This window comes from Hevea brasiliensis, chromosome 6 (genome assembly GCF_030052815.1).
Source record: "Hevea brasiliensis isolate MT/VB/25A 57/8 chromosome 6, ASM3005281v1, whole genome shotgun sequence".
NCBI lineage: Eukaryota > Viridiplantae > Streptophyta > Magnoliopsida > Malpighiales > Euphorbiaceae > Hevea > Hevea brasiliensis.
Genome location: NC_079498.1, coordinates 80,261,124 through 80,285,245, shown reverse-complemented (window position 1 = coordinate 80,285,245; position 24,122 = coordinate 80,261,124). Strand labels below are relative to the sequence as shown.

At 37.3% G+C, this 24,122-nt stretch overlaps 1 protein-coding gene across 4 annotated transcripts in view; it reads right to left on the bottom strand.

The window, feature by feature from the left end:
- Nucleotides 1–244: 244 nt before the first annotated feature.
- LOC110659841 (lysine-specific demethylase JMJ25) overlaps nt 245–24,122 on the bottom strand; it is a 78,060-nt gene continuing 54,182 nt past the window's right edge. For 2 of the 4 annotated variants that reach the window (XM_058148581.1, XM_058148582.1), the window contains 2 exons: nt 21,599–21,661; nt 245–768 (listed from right to left, as the gene is read on the bottom strand). In XM_058148581.1, the coding sequence (XP_058004564.1) occupies nt 690–768; nt 21,599–21,661 (142 nt within the window). In that variant the 3' untranslated portion in view covers nt 245–689. Of the gene's footprint in view, nt 769–21,598; nt 21,662–22,182; nt 22,245–24,122 lie in introns of all 4 variants that reach the window. The other 2 variants (XR_009149502.1, XM_058148583.1) reach the window with 2 other exon arrangements.

Genomic DNA, 24,122 nt, shown 5'->3' with positions numbered 1-24,122 from the left:
GCCAAATTAGCAGCACTGAGCATTTGAAGCATAATCTTGTTGCAAGTCTTTTAGGGTACAGTTCCAGTTTGTCTTCCAGTCTTCCTTGTATTTAAATATTGCATCAAAACATGAGGCAATCTCTAAATTACGACTCTAAGCTTGCAATTTGATCTGTTATTTCTATCTATAAAAGTCATTATTTCAGATCTAGAATCCAATTGATTGTGACAATTCCTTCATTTCCATAACATTCATTATGGTAGGTAAACACATCGTCGACTGGTTTTCCATAAACCAAACAAAGCAATTATGTCACCAATAATTTCTACTACACTAGGAAAAACCCATATAAATAGACTGAACAGAATTCATCCTTGGCTCATCTGTTTAAAGATGAATGAAAATCTTCAATATAACTAGAGATCTAGAGAGGAGAGATTTACAGCAATCATTTATACACAACAAAATATTTCTGCCAAAGGAAAGGCAATCTGCAGGTTCTGTTGGTAGCCCGTGGAACAACTGCTTGTGATTCTGGTAGCCCAAAGGATGATTTTCCAGTGGCATGGTAAACCATAAACCAATTAACAACAGTTTAAAGGGCATGAGTAGCATAATAATCATATTAGCAGCCTAGTGAACAACTATCTGCTAGTGGCAAGGGTATAAAACATGCTGAAATAAGGCATAGATACCAAGCAAGTCTATCACCCTGAAGATTTCCGTTTCTTCCTTCTCTGTTTCTTTGCAGTTTGCTTTTCCTCATCTTCCTCTGTTCTCTGACGCCTGCAAATCAAGAAGTTCAGACAGTTGATTCAACTAATTAACTTGAGAAACAACATCATCCAATTGAAAAATGAAAGTCAAAAGAGCTCGAAATGGTTCCTATATTAATGAAAAATGTACAACCTAATTGTAAGTGATTCCGGCTGAACAACATTGAAGATACCTTATCCAATCGAAACCACATTATCCATTCATATTTGTGTGCAAGTTTCAAGAGCAGCATCAAGCTATTGATCAAAACTGCCAGCTCCATAATTTTGGAGAGGAAAAACTGTGCATTTCATTTAGAAATAACAAGATAAATATATGTATATAAAATTTTCCTAAAATCCTTCTCTGACTAGGATATATACAAATCCCTACAAATAAGGGACTCCTAATTATCATGCAATCCTAAATAAGTAGAAATATAAGCAGTCAACAACTCTTTCTCATAACATTCCCCCTTGAGCTGGAGCAGAGACATTAATCATGTCTAGCTTGTTACAGATGTAGCCAACCCGAGCTCCATTAAGAGCATTCATAAAGATATCTCCCAACGGCTCTCTAGTTTTAACATAACTGATGGAAAAAAGTTTTTCCTGAATCTTGTCACGAATAAAATGACAATCAATCTCAATATGTTTGTTTCATTCGTGAAATATAGGATCTAAAGCAATATGAAGGAGCAGCTGATTGTCACACCACAACTTGGTTGGCAATGTAGTCTTAAGACCAACCTCATTCAATAATTGGTACAACCACATTGTCTAACTCATAGACTGTGCCATAGCACTGTACTCCGATTCCGCACTAGATCTACACATCACATTCTGCTTCTTACCACTATTATCAGAGGTGCGCGCCCCAGGCGCCTCGGGACAGGCAAGGCACACCACCTCACCGAGGCGCGTCCCAATGACTGGATATATAAGCTAGGGTTTTTTTTTTAAAGCTTGTCCAGACCAGTAGCCAGCAAAAACGAAAAAGAAGAAGAAGAAGAGGGAAGGGAGAGATCAAACAAACCTGGTATGTATATTTTAATTTTACTGTTTTCTTATTCTTCTTCTTCTCCTCTATCTATTTCCTCTGCTCTCTTCTCCTGTTTCCTGTGCTGCATTTTTTTCTTCCTATTTCTTTTTTTTTTGGGCTGCCAATGCCATGCTCTCTCCCTTTCCTGTGCTGCACTTTCATTTTCTGCTTCTTTTTTTCTTTTGGGGCTGCCATACTCTTTCTCTCTCTCTCTCTTTCCTGCACTGCACTTTCTTCTTCTGCATCTTTTTTTTTTTGAACTGCCATGCTCTCTCTCTCTCTCTCTCTCTCTCCTGCACTGTTTCTGCAGTGCACGTTCTTCCTCTGCATCTTTTTTTTTTTTTTTTGGCTACCAATGCCATGCTCTCTCTGTTTCTGCACTGTTCCAGCAACTGCAATTTTCCATTTTTTCTTTTTTTTTTGCCATACTCTCTCCTTACCCTGCAAAGTTTTTCTTTTTCTTTTCTTTTTAGTATAAATTTGTGATTTTGACATTTTTTATTGTGAATATATGAAAATATGTTGAGACTTGACTACTTGAGATGCTATTATGCTAATTCAATTACTCTTAATTAGCTTTTAGTTTTATTATTGAATTAAAAACATTTTATTACTTTATTTTCTTATTACCAATTGCTATTAGGTCTTATTATAGATTATTAGAAATATTGTAATTGAGTTTGTGTTATTAGTGTTTTTAATTTTTAGTAGTTTATTTTTACCTCTTTTGGATTATCAACTTATTATTACTTGCATATTTGTTAGTTATTATTATGTAATTTTATGTTACTTGAGGTGTGATAGCATAATTATTTTTTTTTAACTTTTTTTTTATTTTGGCACCTTGGCTCGCTCAGGCGCACGCTTGTGCCTTGGCTCTAAGACACCTTGGCGCCTTTGATAACTACACTTCTTACTTTTCCATGATGCCAAATTTCCGCCCACAAAAACACAATTCGCTATGGTAGATCTCCTATCAACTTTAGATCTTACCCAGTCAGCATCTGAAAAACAATCAATATTAAATTGTCCATGATTCCCAAACAACAAACCTCATCCTGGAGGTTGTTCTAGTGCTTCCCAATAATTGATTGTTGGAGAAGACATAAATTGACTTATAACACTAACAGAGTATGCAATGTCGGGCTAGGTTATTGTAAGATAATTCAATTTACCAACCAATCTTCTATATCATTCAAGTCTTCAAATGATTCACTATCTTCCATTGTAAGCTACATATTGGGAGGGAGCCATGGGAGTACTACAAGGCTTAACACTCAATTTGTCTATTTTTGCTAGCATTAGAACAGAAAGATACCCTTCTTACACCTTGCTGCTTCAATACTCAGGAAATATTTCAGCAACCCCAAATCATTTGCTTGAAAATGAGTGCGAAGGAAAGATTTAAAAGATGAAATTCCTGTAGTGTTGCTTCTGGTAATAAAAATATCATCAACATACACAACCAATAAAATTATGCAAACCTTGGACTATCTAAACACGACTGAATGATCATGTGCTTTTCTGCATCCCAAATTCTTGAGTGACCTCAGTAAACCATCCAAACCAAGCACGAGGACTCTACTTTAAACCATATAGAGATTTGCGAAGCTAACAAACTTTCCCATACTCTCCCTGAGCGACAAAGCATGTGGTTGCTCCATATAAACTTCCTCTTGAAGATCACCCTCAAGAAAAGTATTCTTAATATCTAATTGGTGTAAAGGCCAGTTACAATTAGTTGCTAGGGAAATGAATAGGTGAACTAAAGCCATTTTTGATACATAAGAGTGTCAGAATAATCAACACCATAAATTTGAGCATATCCCCTAGCAACAATACAAGCTTTAGGGCGAGCCAGAGAACCGTCAGGATTAACCTTTACTAAAAACACCCACTTACATCCAATGGCCTTCTCAAATTCCAAGTACCTGGTGGAACCCCTTGATTTTAGGAATACAGATTATTGGGCATTAATTGTATTTTCCTATTATAATTAGCTTCCTATTATTTAGTTTCCTACTTGGGTTCGATTCTTTGTATATAAATAGGAGTCTTGTATATCATTTTTTACCATTAAGAAATACATAGAAAATTCCCTCAAATATCAATTTCTTTCATTATGACATCAAAGCTTTCAATTCATTAGGGTAGTCTTTAGTACTATTCATCGATACTGTTCCCAGGGTATTATTCACCGACACTGTTCACAGGTACTGTTCACAATACGTGGACCTTTTTCTGGCTTTTTTTCAACTGTTCCTTGTGTGCCGTGCCTCTACCCAGCCCTTGTCCTTGTCCTTGACCTAACCATAAGCGATAATGTCAAACAATAGATTACTCTAAAGGAACAAATGATATTGAGATTTTTTTCAATGAAGAAGTTTCAATACCTAAGATGTTTTTTTGTCGCTTGAATCTCAATCTTCTACGGTTATCTCTTTCAATTATGTCAAATCATGCAATGCTTCTTGCCAATCTTGATAAATCTCGTTGGATTATAGATTCTGGAGTAAACAAATATATGACAAGCTCTACAAATTAATTCTCCACCTATTTCCCATGCTCAGAAAAAGAAAAGGTCTGTATAGCGAACAAATCTTTTACCACAATTTTTGGTACAGGTTCTATTACATGCACTCGTAGTATAAATCTCAATTCAGTTCTTTATGTTCCTTACTTTCCTATTAATCTTTTATCTGTCAGTTTCATTATCCAAACTCTTAATTGCCAAATTGAATTTTCCTTGTTTATCCCATATTTAAGGATTTGACAACAGGGAAAACAATTGACAATGATAGATTGCGAGATGGTCTATATCTGCTAGATGACATGTGGTCCCTCAAATCTTTGAGCAAACCAAGCTTTGATAGGAAAGTCCAGGAGTGTTATGACATAAAATATTAGGACATCCATATTTTTCTACTCTAGAAAGGTTATATCCTAATTTTGTGATTCTTGAGAATTTGCTACACACATAAGACAGTCTTACCCTTTCATAAATAATAAAAGTTTGGTCTTTTTTATGACTATCCATTTTAATGTGCAGAGACCTACTCAAATATTTTCTTTGTCTGGTTATAGATTGTTTATCACTTTTATTGACTATTCAATAGGCTAACATGCGTCTATTTGATGAAAGCAAAATGTGAAATGTTTTCTTGCTTTTAGTAGATTCACAAAATGATTGGCACACAGTTTGATACCAAGGTTAAAATTTTAAAAACTGATAATAGCACAGAATATGTTAATATTTTTTTTGTGCTTATTTGGATTCAAATGGTAAGTGCATCAAACTAGTTCTATGAATACTAGTGAACAAAATGAAGTATCTGAAATCGATATATTATGTTTACTATGAAACTTCCTACACCTTGTTAGAGGATGCAATTCTTACTGCAACATATCTCATCAATAGAATGGCTTTGAGAATACTTAACTTTAAAAGTGTAGAAAGAGATGTAGAAAGAGATGATTCTCATTGATTTCAATTAATCTGTACATGGGTATTTATATACAATTGATTCCTATAATTGTGTTATACTAATTAGGAAAAGATCCTAAATAAATCTGTACATGGGTATTTATATACAATTGATTCCTATAATTGTGTTATACTAATTAGGAAAAGATCCTAAATAAGAAATCCTAAATAGGAATACATAATACAGAATATACACAGAAATAATATAATGATTGACTTTCCATAACACTCCCCCTCAAGTTGGAGCATAGATGTTAATCATGCCCAACTTGTTACAAATGTAGTCAATCCTAGCTCCATTCAGAGCTTTTGTGAAAATATCTCCTAACTGCTCTCCAGTTTTGATATGTCCTGTTGAGATGATCTGTTGTTGAATCTTTTCACGAACAAAGTGGCAATCAATCTCAATATGTTTGGTCCGCTCATGAAATACCGAATTAGAAGCAATATGGAAAACAGCTTGATTATCACACCACAATTTCGCAGGTTGGGGGGTCTTAAAACCTGTCTCATCTAGTAATTGAAATATCCACATTACCTCACATACTGATTGTGCCATGGCTCTGTATTCGGATTCAAAGACTAGATCGAGAAACTACACTCGCTTCTTGCTTTTCCAAGACACCAAATTTCCTCCAACAAAACGCAATATCCAAAGAGTTGACCTCCTATCAACCTTAGATCCGGCCCGATCGGCATCGAAAAACATTCAACATTCAAATGCCCATGATTACCATATAACAAACCTCTTCCTGGAGCTCCTTGGATAGCACAAGATTTGTCCCAAGACTTCCCAATGAGCAACGGTTGGGAAGACATAAACTAACTTACCACACTAACGGCATAAGCAATGTCGGGACGAGTGTGATGAAGGTAGTTCAATTTTCCTACCAATCTCCTGTATCTCTCTGGATCTTCAAACAACTCACTATCCCTTGCTAACAGTTGTAAATTTGGAGTCATTGGTGCACTACTAGGCTTAGCACCTAATTTTCCTGTCTCTGTCAATAGATCGACGACATATTTTCTTTGAGACAAGAAACCCTTCTTACTTCTCATAACTTCAATACCCAAGAAATACTTTAACAATCCCAAGTCTTTGGTCTGAAACTAGGTTTGGAGGAAGGTTTTAAAAGATGAAATACTGCAGAGTCACTCCCGGTGATGATAATGTCATCCACATAGACTACCAAGAGAATTAGACCAGCCTCAGATTGCCTATAAAATACTGAGTGATCACACTTACTCTTTTGCATACCAAATTTCTGTACTGCTTCACTGAATCTCCCAAACCAGGCCCTAGGACTTTGTTTCAAGCCATAAAGAGACTTCCGAAGCCTAAAAACTTTACTTAACTCCCCCTGAGCAACAAACCCAAGTGGTTGCTCCATATACACCTCCTCCTAAAGATCACTATGAAGGAAAACACTCTTGATATCCAAATGGTGCAGGGGCCAATCATATGTAGCTGCTAAAGAGATAAACAAGCGAACAGAAGTAAGTTTAGCTACAGGAGAAAAAGTGGCAGAGTAATCAACCCCATACGTCTGAGCATATCCTTTTGCCATAAGGCGTGCTTTTAACCTAGCCACAGAACCATCAGGATTTACCTTTACTGTAAATGCCTATTTGCAACCAATAGCTTTCTTACCCGGTGGGCAAAAGGCAGTTCCCATGTACCATTAGCATCTAAAGCCTCCATTTCTTCTTTCATAGCAAAGACACCGGCCCGGGATGAGACAAGTGTCTCACCAACAATATTAGGGATAGGAGCAGTCTAAAGAAGTAACAAAACACCGAGAACAAGAAGACAATTGATTATAAGAAACAAAAGAAGAGATAGGGTAAGTACATGAACGTTTACCTTTCGAAGAGCAATGGGTAAATCTAGATCGTAATCATGATCGAGTGAGGTGCAGGATCTCCCAACGAAGTAGGCGGTGGAGGATCTGAGTCGGTAATCTCAATCTCCTGGAATAAACATGAACAACGGAGGCCGAGTAGGTCTAGAGACGTAAGAAAAGCAGTGTGAGAGAGGACTAGACATTGATTGGGCGGTATATATTAAGATATCATCCTCCTCCCGACTCTCATACACGGATGATTGAGAAAAAATGGAATGGACTCAAAAATGTGACATCTGCAGAAACAAGATAACGATTAAGAGTAGGAGAGAAAGCAGGTACCCTTTTTGAATCAGAGTACCCAAGGAAGACACATTTGAGAGACTTTGGATCCAATTTAGTAACTGTGACGAACATCACGTACAAAACAAGTACAACCAAAAATACGGGGTTCAACAGAAACAAAGATTTTGTAGGGAACAAAGCGGTATAAGGAATATCCCCATTAAGGATGAGGTAAGACGGCATACGATTGATCAAAAACATGCCGTAGAAACAGACATCGCCCAAAAGTGTTTAGGAACTTTCATCGAAAAGAAGAGCACGAGTTACCTCAAGAAGATGCCGATTTTTCTTTCGCCACGCCATTTTGGGATGGGGTATCCACACAGAAGATCGATGAAGAATGCCATTTTGTGTCATGTAAGACGAAATTGTCTTTGAAAAATATTCTTTAGCATTGTCACTTCTTAATATGCGCATTTAAATATTAAATTGAGTTTTGATTTCATTACAAAAGGCACAAAAGATAGAAAACAACTCGTAGCGATTCTTCATTAAATATAACCAGTAACACGAGTAATCATCAACAAAAGTAACAAAATAACGAAATCCGGTTTAGAAGTAATGAGAACAAGGACCCCAAACATCGAATGAACCAACTCAAAGGGGATGAAGCCCGTTTATTGACTCTAGACACGTAAGGCAAGCGATGATGTTTTGCAAGCGACACGACTCACATTCTAGTCTTGATAAATCTGAAATTGAGGACACAACTTCTTCATGGTAGACAAAGAAGGATGACCCAATCTACAATGAGCTTCAAGAGGTGTTACGACCTTTGGAGCAAACAAGCGACCGCGGTACATGATTTTCGAATGTAGAGACCAACTGACTCACGTCCTCTACCAATAATCTGCTTAGTCGTAAGATCATGAAAAAAACAATGATCAGAAAAAAAAGAAATAGAACAAATAAAGGTACGAGTAAGTTTACTAACAGAAAGTATATTAAAAGAGAAATTTGGTAGACACAAAGCAGATGACAAAGAAATTGTGAAGTCGGATTCGCGATTCGAACCCATGACACAAGAAGTAGAACCATCGGCTAAAGTAACGATAGATGAAGTGGGATTAGGTCAAGCGGATAGAAGACTAGAATTACTGTCATGTGATCTGTTGCACCGTAATCAATAACCCATTTGGATGAGGAAGACACAAGGCATGTAGTGGATTTACTCGACTCAACGATCGCGTTGATAGGGGCTGGTAGGCTTTAGAGATGCACGATCTTTGGGAAAAGCGTGCAAAATCCTCTGCAGATACCAAAACAGTTTTCTCAGAGGAAGATACCGTAGAATCCTCTGCTGCCATATTTGCCATCTGTGATCGCTGATTTTTCCTCTGAAGTTGCGGACAATTATATTTTGTATGGCCAGGCTCATGACAATAATAACAAATGACTCCTCTTGAGTCCTGATTAGAACTAGCCTCTCCATTACGCTGATTACTTCTGTTGCCTGTAATTCCTCCTCTACTTCCTCTTCTATTACCCTGTTGTCCATTTGGATTACGGCTAATAAGAGCACTACTGGCAGGCTGTGAAGATTGGGTACTCTCTGTACGAAGGACCCGTGTGAATGTTTCATGCAAAGAGGAAATCTCAGGCTCGAAAGAATCGAGATTTAGCGATCTCATACTCAAGGAAGGCACAAGAAAACTCATAACGACGTTGCTCCGTTGGGCTCTTTGAACTTTCACATCAGAACTAAAAGGCAACAATACATTAAGTTCCTCATATACCCGTTTAAAATCCATAAAATAAGCCGTGAGAGACTTATTCTCTTTCTCAGCACGGTAGAATGCCTTACAAACATCATAAATACGGGAGATATTCCCTTTACCAGAATACAGAAAATCTAAGTAATCCATCAATTCTTTAACAAATTCACAGTGATTAATTAAACTAATTACCTCACTGTGAATCGAGTTCCGAAGCTGCAAAAACAACCGAGCGTCCTCCCTTAGCCAAGTTTGTTGTGTATCATCAGTAGGTGGATCTTTAGTAAGGTGATCATCCTTATCAATGCTACGCAAATAGACCCTAACAGTCTTACTCCACTCCAGGTAATTTGAACCATTAAGTTTGTGTTCCGTGATCTTAGTCATCATCGGAATCACATCAGAAATAACATTCTTATTGTCTGTCATTTGTTGAGACAAAGAAACTAACCGAAACGCTAATCCAAAGTGCTGATAGCAACAAAATAATCCAAAATCACAAATCAAGTAAATACCGAAATAGGATCTGAGAGCCAAACCTCAGAAGTCCTTGAATGGTGTACTGGATCAGGCAACAGCACACAGCGATGGAATGAGGGGATTGAGGCGACGCTGGCAATGTTGATCGGAATCGAAACGGCCGGTCGGCGGCCAAGGTCTCTCCTGAGCTGGGTGGTGAGGACAAATAGTCACCCTAGATGGCCTGCTCTGATACCATGTAGAAAGAGATGTAGAAAGAGATGATTCTCATTGATTTCAATTAATCTGTACATGGGTATTTATATACAATTGATTCCTATAATTGTGTTATACTAATTAGGAAAAGATCCTAAATAAGAAATCCTAAATAGGAATACATAATACAGAATATACACAGAAATAATATAATGATTGACTTTCCATAACAAAAAGCATTTAGAGGTTTTATAAGTTCATAATTCTGATTTTGTTCCTCCAACAATTTCTGGATGTGCTTATTTTGTCCACAAAACAAATGTTAGGAAGTTAGAACCTAAAACTCTTAAATGTGTGTTTGTATGATACTTTGGTACTCAAAAGGGCTACAAGTGTTATCATCCTCCTGCGAGGAAATATTTTGTCAGTATAGATATTACCATTAGAGAATTTGAGTCTTATATCTCTATCAAGTCACCACTTTAGGGAGAGCATAAAGAGAAAGAGGAAGAGGTCATTTTTCATAACTAGGTTATTAAGCTTCACAGGTATATTCTTAGGCTTGGGTCACACCTTAGTAATGAGTCATTTAACCAAGACCAACCACCTCCTCAAACCTCAAAGAGATTGAATAGATTAGATTTAAAAACATACATGCGTTGGAATAAGACAGATATAACCATTAAGCTTGATACACCTAATCAACCAGCATCCCTCGAATTAGTTCTTGAAAAATGTGGTGAGTCTTCTTTAATTCCTAATTACCCTAATTTTGTTTCTGAGTTTAATTATAATTATACTATTGATGATCTTAATATTTCCATTGCTCTTATGAAAAAAGTTAGGTCTTGTACTAAGCATCCCATTTCTAATTTTATTTCTTAACTTCTTGTCTCCTCCTCCAATGGCGAAACTTGCCTCGGTTCTTCTATTCATTTCTATGACAGCCACCTACAATTGGCTTTCGTATCAGTTAGACATCAAGAATGCTTTTTTGGATGGTGATCTACATGAAGAGGTCTACATGAGGAAAAAACCTAGGTTTGTTGATCAGGGAGAGTATGGGAAGGTTTGTCTTTGCAAATCTCGGTATGATTTCAAACAGGGTTTGCTAGATTCAATGACGTAGTTCAAGTATTTGGGATGCAAAAGAGCAAGTGTGATCACTCAGTTATTTATATATAGTCTGAGGCTAGGATAATTCTAGTAGTTGTATGTGTTGATGCTATTGTTATTACAGGGAGTAATAGTGGAGGCATTTCATCTCTAAAATCCTTTCTAACAAAGGATTTGGGGTTGCTGATGTACTTGGGTATTGAGATGTAATGTCCTAGCTAATTAATTCAATGCAACCACAAATAGCCCGTGGATATTTGCTTTTGAATAGTGCTACTGCAATCTAGAATGTTGTGGCTCAAACTTATTCCCAAATGAGCAATGATGCACAGATCTATGAGATACAAAACAAGATTCATAATACAAAACAAGGAGAGATGACCATTGCTCAATACTTTGCTGAACTGAGTGGTATGTGTCAGGAACTGGACTATTACTAAGATTTTCAAGCCACCTGTACTGTTGATACTGTTAAATTCCAAAAGTTGACTGAAAATGAACGAATCTATGACTTCCTAGTTGGATTGAATATAAAATAAGATCAGATTCGGATCCAAGTGCTGGGTAAGGACCCTATGCCTTCCCTAAGACAGACTCGTTCATATGTGCAACAAGAAGAAAGCCGAAGGAGTGTCGTGATTCACTCTATATCTACTGAGAAGGCAGGGTTAGTAGCTACTTCCTCAAGTGAACAGTCACATAATGGTCCGTCAAATAAGAATCATTTACATTGTGATTATTGTGGAAAATCTCGGCATACAAAGGAACATTGTTGGAAGTTACATGGTCAGCCATCCAAAGGGCGTGGAGGGAAACGGACAGACTTAGCAAGACCACAAGCAAATATATCTGAGACAATATAATTTTCTGAAGACATTGCCCCTACTGCCAACACTGAGATCCTCTCCAATGAAAAAGTACAATCCCCAAGGTGTTTGTTGTCACAGCTAGAATCTCAAAATGCCACAACTGCCTCTTCTAATTTTGTTAAATCAAGTAATGCTTTTCTTGTCAATTTTGAAAAATCTCCTTGGGTTATAAATTCTTGAGCAAATAAGCACATGACAGGCTTTTCAAACAAATTTACAACATATTACCCATGTTCAGAGAAAGATAAAGCCCGTATAGCGGATGGATCCTTAAGCAATATCTCAGGAACAGATTCTGTTAAATGTACTCCCACTATAAATCTCACTTTAATTTACATTTGCCCAGTTTTTCTATTAACCTTTTATCTGTTAACTCTATTACTAAAGCCCTTAATTGTAAAATTGAATTTTTTCCTACCCATTGCATATTTCAGAAACTGAAAACGGGGAGAACAATTGGCAGTGGTAGAATGCAAAATGGCTTGTATCTGCTGGATGACAGTGTTGGTTTCTCAAATCCTAAAGCTTTGCTAGGAAATTTAATAGGAGCTTATCAGGAGATTATTCAGTGGCATAGAAGATTAGGATATCCTTCCTTTTCAACCTTAGATTATTCAGTGGATGCAAATGGGTGTTTACTGTGAAGCATAAAGCAGATGATTCTATTGAAAGATATAAGATTAGGCTAGTTGCAAAAGGCTTTACTCAGACATATGGGATAGATTATCAGGAGACCTTTGCCCTTGTTGCAAAGATGAATACTATCAGGATTGTTATGGAAAGTCGATCACTATATTATTTATCTGTATATTCTGTATTCCTATTTAGGATTTCTTATTTAGGATTTCTTCCTAATTAGTAGAACACAATTATAGGAATCAATTGTGTATATATACCCATGTACAGATTAATTGAAATTAAAGAGAATCATCTCTTTCTACATGGTATCAGAGCAGGTCATCTATCTAGGGTGACTATTTGTTCTCACCACCCAGCTCAGGAGAGACCTTGGCCGCCGACCAACCATTTCGACTCCGATCAACATCGCCGGCGTCGCCTCAACCCCCTCATTCCACCACTGTGCTCTGTTGCCTGATCCAGTACACCATTAAAGGATTTCTGAGGTTTGGCTCTCAGATCCCATTTCGGTATTTGCTTGATTTGTGATTTTGGGTTATTTTGTTGCTGTAAGCACTTTGGATTAGCGTTTCGGTTAGTTTTCTTTGTCTCAACAAACGACAGACAATAAGAATGTTATTTTTGATGTGATTCCGGTAATGACTAAAATCACGGAACACAAACTTAATGGTTTATTACCTGGAGTGGAGTAAGACTGTTAGAGTCTATTTGCGTAGCATTGATAAGGATGATCACCTTACTAAAGATCCACCTACTGATGATACACGACAAACTTGGCTAAGAGAGGATGCTCGGTTGTTTTTGCAGCTTCGGAACTCGATTCACAGTGAGATAATTAGTCTAATTAATCACCGTAAATTTGTTAAGGAATTGATGGACTACTTAGATTTTTTGTATTTTGATAAAGAGAATATCTCCTGCATTTATGATGTTTGTAAGGCATTCTACCGTGCTTAAAAAGAGGATAATTCTCTCACGGCTTATTTTATGGATTTTAAACGGGTATATGAGGAATTTAATGTATTGTTGCCTTTTAGTCCTGATGTGAAAGTTCAGCAGGCCCAACAAGAGAAACTAGCTGTTATGAGTTTTCTTGCAAGCCTTTCTTCAGAGTATGAGACTGCTAAATCTCAGATTCTCTCCAATTCTGAGATTTCCTCTTTGCATGAAACGTTCACACGGGTCTTTCGTACAGAGAGTACCCAATCTTCACAGTCTGCCAGTAGTGCTCTTATTAGCCGTAATCCAAATGGACAACAGGGTAATCGAAGAGGAAGTAGAGGAATTACAGACAACAGAAGTAATCAGCGTAATGGAGAGGCTAGTTCTAATCAGGACTCAAAAGGAGTCATTTGTTATTATTGCCATGAGTCTGGCCATACAAAATATAATTGTCCGCAACTTCAGAGGAAAAATCAGCGATCACAGATGGCAAATATGGCAGTAGAGGATTCTACAGTATCTTCCTCTGAGAAAACTATTTTGGTATCTGCAGAGGATTTTGCACAATTTTCCCAGTATCAAGCATCTCTAAAGCCTACCAGTTCCCCTGTCACTGCGATCGCTAAGTCAGGTAAATCCACTACATGCCTTGTGTCTTCCTCATCCAAATGGGTTATTGATTCTGGTGCGACAGATCACATGACAGGTAATTCTAGTCTTCTATCTGCTTTTCAGTCTAATCTCACTTCCTCTACTGTTACTTTAGCTGATGGTTCTACTTCTTGTGTCATGGGTTCTGAAACTGCAAACCCGACTTCGTCAATTTCTTTGTCATCTGTTTTGTGTCTACCAAAATTCTCTTTTAATCTACTTTCTGTTAGTAAACTTACTCGTATCTTAAATTGTTCTGTTTTCTTTTTTCCTGACTAGTGTTTATTTCAGGATCTTACCACGAAACAGATTATTGGTAGAGGACGTGAGTCAGGTGGCCTCTACATTTTGAAAAATCATGTACCGCGGTCGTTTGTTTGCTCCAATACCTTAACACCTCTTGAAGCTCATTATAGATTGGGCCATCCTCCTTTATCTACCATGAAGAAGCTGTGTCCTCAGTTTCAGTCTTTATCAGTACTAGAATGTGAGTCGTGTCAGTTTACAAAACATCATCGTTTGCCTTCTGTGTCTAGAGTCAATAAACAGGCTTCATCCCCTTTTGAGTTAGTTCATTCTGATGTTTGGGGTCCTTATTCTGTTACTTCTAAAACTAGATTTCGTTATTTTGTTACTTTTGTTGATGATTACTCTCGTGTTACCTGGTTATATTTAATGAAGAATCATTCTGAGTTGTTTTTTATCTTTTGTGCCTTTTGTAATGAAATCAAAACTCAATTTAATATTTCTATGCGCATATTAAGAAGTAACAACGCCAAAGAATACTTTTTAGCACAATTTCAGTCTTACATGACACAAAATGACGTTCTTCATCAGTCTTCCTGTGTGGAAACCCCATCCCAAAATGGCGTGGCCGAAAGAAAAAATCGGCCTCTTCTTGAGGTAACTCGTGCTCTTCTTTTTCATATGAAAGTTCATAAACACTTTTGGACGAATGCAATTTCTACGGCATGTTTTTTTATCAATCGTATGTCGTCTTCTGTCCTTAATGGGGATATTCCTTATACTTCTTTATTTCCTACAAAATCTTTGTTCCCTGTTGAACTCCGTATTTTTTGTTGCACCTGTTTTGTGCGTGATGTTCATCCACAGGTTACTAAATTGGATCCAAAGTCTCTCAAATATGTTTTCCTTAGGTACTCCCGGCTCCAAAAAGCGTACTGTTGTTTCTCTCCTACTCTTAATCGTTATCTTGTTTCTGCAGATGTCACATTTTTTGAGTCCACCCCATTTTTTCCTCAATTATCTGTGTATGAGTCAAAGGGAGGAGGATGATCCCTTAATATATACTGTCCAACCAATGTCTAGTCCTCTCCCACAGCCTGTTCCTTCTGTCTCTAGACCTACTCGACCTCCTGTTGTTCATGTTTATTCCAGGAGATTGGAGATTCCTGACTCAGATCCTCCACCAGCTACTTCGTTGGGAGATCCTGTACCTCATACTGATCATGATTCTAATCTAGACTTACCCATTACTATTCGTAAAAGTAAACGTTCATGTACTTACCCTATCTCTTCTTTTGTTTCTTATAATCGTCTTCTTGTTCTCGGTGTTTTGTTACTTCTTTAGACTTTATTCCTATCCCTAATACTGTTGGTGAGGCACTGTCTCATCTTGACTAGTGTGCTGCTATGAAAGAGGAAATGAAGGTTTTAGATGCTAATGGTACATGAGAACTGTTGCCTTTACCCACTGGTAAGAAAGCTATTGATTGCAAATGGATATTTACAGTATAGGTAAATCCTGATGGTTCTGTGGTTAGGTTAAAAGCACGCCTTGTAGCAAAAGGATATGCTCAGACATATGGGGTTGATTACTTCTGTTCGCTTGTTTATCTCTTTAGCAGCTACATATGATTGGCCCCTGCACCAATTGGATATCAAGAATGCTTTCCTTCATGGTGATCTTCAGGAGGAGGTATATATGGAACAACCACTTGAGTTTGTTGCTCAGGAGGAGTTGAGTAAAGTTTGTTGGCTTCGGAAGTCTCTTTACGGCTTGAAACTTGAGGGGGAGTGTTATGGAAAGTCAATCACTATATTATTTCTCTGTATATTTTGTATTCTGTATTCCTATTTAGGATTTCTTATTTAGGATTTCTTCCTAATTAGTAGAACACAATTATAGGAATCAATTGTATATATATACCCATGTACAGATTAATTGAAATTAAGGAGAATCATCTCTTTCTACAAGGATCTTATTGTTATGTGTCGTAAACCTTGAATGGGACCTACAACAGTCTGATATTAAAAATGCTTTTTTGCATGAAGATTTGGAAGAGGAAGTACACATGAAGATTCCTCCAGGATTTGAGGATGAAAAGACAAAAGGAAAAGCATGTAGATTGAACAAGGCATTACATGGCTTGAAGCATTCACCAAGAGCATGGCTTGAAAGGTTTAGTAAAGCCATGATTTTCTTTGGGAACTATCAAAGCAATGCTAATCACACTCTATTTATATAACATCGTAGAGGGAAGATCACACTGCTTATTGTCTATGTTGATGATATACTTGTAACAAGAAATGATAAGGAAGAAATTGCTTATCTAAAGGAACGCTTGGCCCAAGAATTTGAAATTAAAGACTTGGACAAATTAAGGTACCCCCTGGGAATAGAAGTTGTCAGATCAGACAAAGGGATCTTTATTTCTCAAAGCAAATATATATTAGATCTCTTAGATGAGACCAGCATATTGGGATGTAAACCAGCAGAATCTCCTATTGAAGCTAATCATAAGTTGCAAGCAAGAGTTGGGGAGTCAGTTGACACGGAGATATCAGAGGTTAGTTGGGAGATTGATTTATCTCTCTCATACTAGACCAGACATAGCATATGCTGTAAGCTTAGTGAGCCAGTACATGCATGATCCTCGAAAACCTTGCTTAGAGGCTGCCTTCTGCATCTTAAGGTATTTAAAATCTGCACCAGGAAAGAGACCTCTTTTTTCAAAGAATGGTCATCTCCAAATAAAAGCCTTTATAGATGCAGATTGGGCTGGATCTCTTGATGATGGGAGATCAACATCAGGTTATTGTACCTTTGTTGGTAGTAATTTAGTCACTTAGAGAAGTAAGAAGCAGAATGTAATAGCAAGATCCAGTGCAGAAGTAGAATACAGAGCTATGGCACAGGGTATTTGTGAGTTACTGTGGTTGCAAAAATTGATGGAAGAAATGAGACTATTAGAAAAAAACAGATTGTCCTTATTCTGTGACAACAAAGCTGCTATCAGTATAGTTTATAATCCAGTTCAACATAATCGGACCAAGCATATAGAGATTGATTGACACTTCATAAAGGAGAAAATAGTGGATAGATCTTTATGTCTCTCATGTTACTTCAAAGGAACAAGTTGCCGATGTGTTTACTAAAGGATTAAGCAACAAATCATTCCATACTTTGGTCTGCAAGTTGAGCATGTATAACATATATGAACCAACTTGAGGGGAAGTGTTGGAATCCTGTGTTTTATTCCTTGCAGGAGTGTCTCAATCATTGTAGAGTTTGTATGTAATTGTAATTGCCTTCTTCCTTCTGTGATTAGTCTTCTAATGCGTCTAAGTCTCTTTTTTTAGTTCTAAAATTATTGTATAAATAGGAGGGAGTGTTCAAAATTTTTTCACACACAGAAATAAAGATTTTTTCTCTCAAAATACCAATTTCAACAATAATGTTCCTTCATATGATGTTGGGTCTACTGAAGGTGAGTGTGAATTTCCTTCAAAACCACATCCCGCCACATAAGACAATAACAAGGGTGTGTTGTGGCCATAGACCACTTTAAAAGGTTAAGTGAGAAAAGCTGTGTGAATAAAGGTGTTGTAACAATATTCAACCCATGGAATCCGTCAACCCATATGCTTGGCCTATCTCCGACAAAGCAACGTAAATACATCTCGATTCTTCTGTTCACCACCTCGGTTTGGCCATCTGTCTACAGATGGTAGGCGGAGGAGAAAGCTAACTTGGCACTGCATAACAGAAAAAGCTCCTTGCAAACATTACTCGTATACCCATATTTGTGTAGGTATGAAAAGTGGTTGAAATAATCCTAGTAGGCACAAATGTTTGGCCTTATTCCGCTGGCAAACTGGACAAGCCGCGACATATTCTTGAGCCGTTGTTTTCATGCCTTGCCTATAAAAGACATTCCGCAGCCGCTATAAAGTTTTATGGACACCCTCATAGGAATTGCCATGCATACTCAAGAGAACAGAAGATAACAAGGGGGATGATACTAGCAAATAAATTCGATCCTTGTAAAGGAGAGAGTCATCCAGCACTGACCAAGAAGCGTCCACATTCCCTTGCTGCACCTTCGTCATCAGCTCATGCAAAACATCAGACCCTACAATTCCTTCCCTAATAGCATCAAATAACTAGAGCTTGGGTTGAGAGATGGCATATAACAGGTTCTCTTCACATCAGCAAGATAGAGCATCTACCTCCTTTCTTAAATGTCCAGCCTTGTATTCTACTTGTAAATCAAAGCTCATGAGTTTGCTTATCCAATGTTGCTACGGTGAAGTGGTAAGCTTCCCATAGGTACTTCAAGCTGAAGTGGTCAGTGCGAATTAGGAAGCCTCGACCCCATAAATAAGGCCTCCAATGTTGCAATGCTTTTGCTAACCCTATTAATTCTCGATCATATGCTAGCAATTCAAAGTGTCTTTTAGCCAATTTCCTGCTAAAGAAAGCAATGGGATGCTCATGTTATTTATATTACTTCCTGCTACACCATATTCAACAACAAATTCATCATTAAAATTGGGTAATTGCAACACTAGTGCCGTAGTAAGAGCTTTCTTTACTTCAAAAAAAGCCAGTATAGCTGATTCAGTCGATTAAAATGAGTCCCGTTTAAGCATGCTTGTCAATGGAGCTGCAATTTGACCATAGTTTTTTTTATGCATTTTAGGTAGTGGCCTGTTAAGCCTAAAAAACACAAAGTTGTTGGGGATTGTGGTGCAAGCCATTCAGTCACAGCTTGAATTTTATTCGCATTGGCAAACAAACCTACAAAAGAAAAAATGTGCCCTAAATATGCAACTTGCTTTTCTCCAAAAGATGATGAGCCCGAAGCAAAGTGAAAAGCAACTTAATGTGCCTCAAATGGTCTTCCCCTATTTTTCTATAAATTAAGATGTCATTGAAGAAAACAAGAACAAATTGATGCAAGTGTTTGCAACATACCTCATTCATAAGATCTTGAAATGTGGATGGCGCATTGGTTAAGCCAAAAGGCATCACCAAAAACTTAAAGTGGCCATGGTGGGTTCTGAAGCAGTCTTTTCAATGTAATTAGGGTCCATCCGAACCTGATGTAGCCTAACTTGAGATCCAATTTAGTGAAATAAGTCACACCATGGAGTTTATCTATCAATTTTTCCACCACTGGAGTGGGAAATTTATCTTTTATGGTGCGGGAAATGAGTTCTTTGTAATCAACACAAAAGCGCCATGTTGCATCTTGCTTGCAAACCAGTAAAACAGGTGATGAGAATGGAGATCTGCTAGGTTGAATTATGCCTTGGAGCATTTGTTCACATGGCGCATCTATTTCATCTTTTTAAAGATGAGGATACCGATATGGTTAAACCACTATCGGTCCAAAACATGGTCGGAGGACCTCAGCGGTGGTAACTCTGTTGGCTCCTGGAATAAATCATTGAATTCTTCCAATAACTAGTTTAACATGTGGTAGAGGTCCTGTTTCCTAGAAACACTTGCACCCGCTATTCCTTGATGGATTGCTGCACTTGAAGAATAATTTGTTTACCTTTTAACCCAAAACTCATGGTGAGTGAAGTAAAATCCCATAAAATTGGTCATAATGTGGTCGGCCATTGGACACCTAAAATAATATCAAATCCATCCAAAGGAATAATAAAAAAATCAGCACTAAAGTAATCATGATCAACATTAAAGGTTACCACATTGAATATTCCTTCGTTGTGGATTTTATCTCCATTGGCAATAAAGACACTCATTCTTATTTGAGGTTGAGCCAATAGCTCCAACTTTTTTGTTGCTGTACAACTTACAAAGTTATGCGTGCTTCCCAAATCAACTAGTACCCAAAATGGATGATCTTTAATAACTGCCTTCAACTGCATAGTGTGAGCAATTTGTTTGCCTACTATTGCCTACAATGAGATTTTAGGCTCCCTTGTTTCAAGTTGACCCGTGTCATTGGCGTCTTCTCACAAATAATTTTTTGCATTGATGCCTATGGTAATAAGGTTCATCGCAATTGTAGCACAGCCTCTAGGCTTGATGTTTTGCCATCTCCACTCGACTAAGCAATTTCATAAAAAGGGTGGAAGCACTCCCTATGTTGCTGGTTCTTAAAGTTGGTGCCCCTCTTGTGATTTTGGTAGTGGTACGAGGTAGTGAATGAGTGGTTATTTGACTAGCTGTTATGTTGGTTCCCCAATTACTATTACCAGGACGTTCCAACTGCTGTCGTTTTTAATAGCTCATGCTAGATTCATGGCCATCACCAAATTTGGTGGATTCAACAATTCCACATCCATTCTAATATTATCAGTTAGCCCAACTGTAAAAAGATCTACCTGTTGATCCGGGGGAACAATGAGGCTCTAGCCAATAATGACTGGATTTGGCGTTGATATTCATCTATTGTGCTTGTTTGTTTCAAATTTACCAATTCTCCCAATGGATTGCTTTGTACAGGAAGCGCAGGTTACATAGGACTTGAAAGGTATTCCAAGTTAATCCCAACTCTTCCTACTCCGGCCTATAGAACCACATCTGAGCTTCACCCAACATATGGAATGCCACTAGCCCAACCTTACCTGTCTCCTGCGTTCGTTGCTTATAGAAAAAAATGTTATACTTGTTGAGCCACCCTAAAGGGTCTTCAGAGCCATCAAAAGAGGGAAAATCTAATTTTGTGTACCTAGGCTTCAAGTTGCCGAATCACCTGTTACTTCCCTTGTTGCTACTGACTTCTTTGGGTGGACCACGTCTCTCACAGGTCTGGCCTACAATGCATCCGTTATATGTTCCAACTAGAGGAGTGCTAAAGAGAGCCAATCTAGACTCCTAATTAGTGTGTATTCCTTGTACATTTTAGTAAAGACTTAAAATTAGGGATTTAGTTGGTATTTGGATTCTTATTCTAAATTAGAGTAGAAGTCTCTAGTCAGTTGTACGTATACTTATATAGATTCTTTCACAAAATACAAAGAAAAAACACATTCGTAACAATCCTCACTTTCCGTTTATAACTCACAACTCCTATCAATCAAGAAAAATCAACATGTATTTAATTTAACACCACTCCCTATCTATCAAGAAAAATCATAACACATTTAATTGAGAGTTGCATCATCTAAAACTGACAATCAACATAAGTTTCGTCATCAAACTTCTATAGCTGATAGTTTAATGGGAAAAAGAAAAAAAAAAAGAGGATGAAGCAAGCCAATGCATGCTTGAGATATAATAATTAATTTATAAGTTAGAATGTATCATTAGCTACTCACTCTCCACCGTGATCCAAAACTTCCACAGCCCAATTCATAGCATGAAGACACATTTTCTTCACCGGTTTCAAAAAACCAAATTGCAACAACTCAACTCATGACCAAAACAAGCAACATTTAAAGAGTAAAATTGAAATACCATAAAAAAATTATATTCAAAAAATAAGAAATAAATAAAGACTTCGACATTAGAAAGGGCATTATGGTGCCATAGCTAGAAAATTCCAAATTTGATGTAGGAATTGGATGGTATATTTGAGTTGTGACTTAAAAAGGAACACAGCGAGAATTTGGCTATGCAGGGATAAAAATTCAAAAGATGCTAGTGGTCCAATCATAATAGTTTGGTTTTACTATGCTATTTGGTATACATATTTTATTGTTCATATATTATTCATATTTTTGTTTATTAAAGAAATGTAAATCTACAACGATCCTACTGTTGAATCAAGGAATTTATTAAATGAATAGTCAGCATTTGGTTAGCTTGAAATTCCTTTCTTGTTGTTGTTATCCTTTTTGTCATTTTTTGAATAAATGGTCTTTGTTTGGTTAGCTTGTAATAAATTCACATTGTAATTACGTTTCTTTTTCTTTGACTAAAGAAAACTATATGTGATCAGTATGCTATGCGATCGTAGGATCCCTGACAAAGTGAAAAGTAATATAAAACGGTGGTCAAGCCAATTGTGTTCTATTGGAATGCATGCTTTGCATCTAAGGTACATACTCACAAGTGTAGCAGAATGCAAATGTTAAGATGAATGTGCAATAGACTAGGAATGACCACATTTGTCAAAGAGTATATATAGCACACATTGAAAATAAAATGAGAAAGGGTCAATTAAGATGAATTAGTCACGTCCTACATAGAATATCAATGCACCAATATGGAACTCTGACAAGTTAGTGGTTGACAAAGCGAGAAAGGAATGAGGGAGACCTTTAATGATGTGCAAAGAAGTATCAAATGAATAACACTTTTACATGCTGATGTGGAATTAATTTTAGACAGAGTTGAACGTCAAAAAGGATATATATAGCCAATCCTAACTAATTTGAGATTGGTAAGATTATTGTCAAAATATGTACCATAAATAGCTAGAACATGTATATCTGTAGTGATTGTGTGAATATATTTAGGTGCTAGAATCGTGACTATAATTAAGTATTTAATTAGGATTGTATTTCCCATTTAGTTTTCTTGTACAGATTATAAATTGACACCATTGACTTGAGGGAATAATCAAGATTTTCAATCATTCTCAATTTTCTTCTTCTGTTCTATTTTTCACATGGTAGTAGAGTCCTTGGTGGATCTGATTTAAAATCTGAAACAAAGTTCTCATATGGAGGAACTTTCCCCCTTTTTACGGTCACTTTCTAGGAGTCCGTGGCTGTCACAGCCTAGCCTAGTGGATTACCCAGCCCAGGATCGCCCTCTCCACCGACCATCGACAAATGACTCCTGTACACGCGCCTTCATGCGCCGTCAGCCTGCCGTCACACGAGCAAGCGCGTGAGCCCTCTCTGGCGACCATCTCTCGTCGACACTTCTTCCCGTCGACTCGCTGGCCTCGGGCGACCTCAACCACACTAGTCTCGTCACCTGTTTCTCACTTTTTTGTCACTACCTCTTTATACAGTAAGCTTTTCTGACGTATTTCTGAGCAACATTTCAATGTGCTTCTCTTGCCAACATGTCTGAGATTGAGGAGTCCTCCAATATAGCCTCCAACACAGGTTCTGAGATTCTCAAACCCATATTTTCTTCCATTGGTAATTCACCAGCTATTACCACTGTTAAGTTAGTAGGAAGTCAAAATTATATGTCTTAGGATGCATCAGTGAAATTATAGTTTATGGGGCAGGGGTATGATGACCACTTAGTTAAAAATGCCATAGATATAGCTTTAACAAATAGAGCTAATTGGACTAAGATTGACGCTCAATTATGTAGTCTCTTGTGGCATTCTCTTGACCCAAAATTACTTAATATTTTTCAGTCTTGTAAAACCTGTTGCAAAATCTGGACTAAAGCAAAAACCATATATACAAATAATGTGCAGTGTATTTATAAGGTAGTATCAGATATGGTTCATCCGCAGCAAAATCAACAAGATATGCCTAGTTATTTAGGACAGGTAGAATCACTAAAAGATGAATTTCATTCTATCATGCCATGTACTGATAATATTTCTGAGCAACAGCGGGACAGGTTTGTAAAAAGAGATGATCCCCTTAATTTCAATTAATCTGTACATGGGCATATATATACAATTGATTCCTATAATTGCGTTCTACTAATTAAGAAGAAATCCTAAATAGGAATACAGAATACAGAATATACAAAGAAATAATATAGTGATTGACTTTCCATAACACTCCCCCTCAAGGTGGAACATAGATGTTAATCATGCCCAACTTGTTACAAATGTAGTCAATCCTAGCTCCATTCAGAGCTTTTGTGAAAATATCTCCTAACTGCTCTCCAATTTTGATGTGTCCTGTTGAGATAATCTGT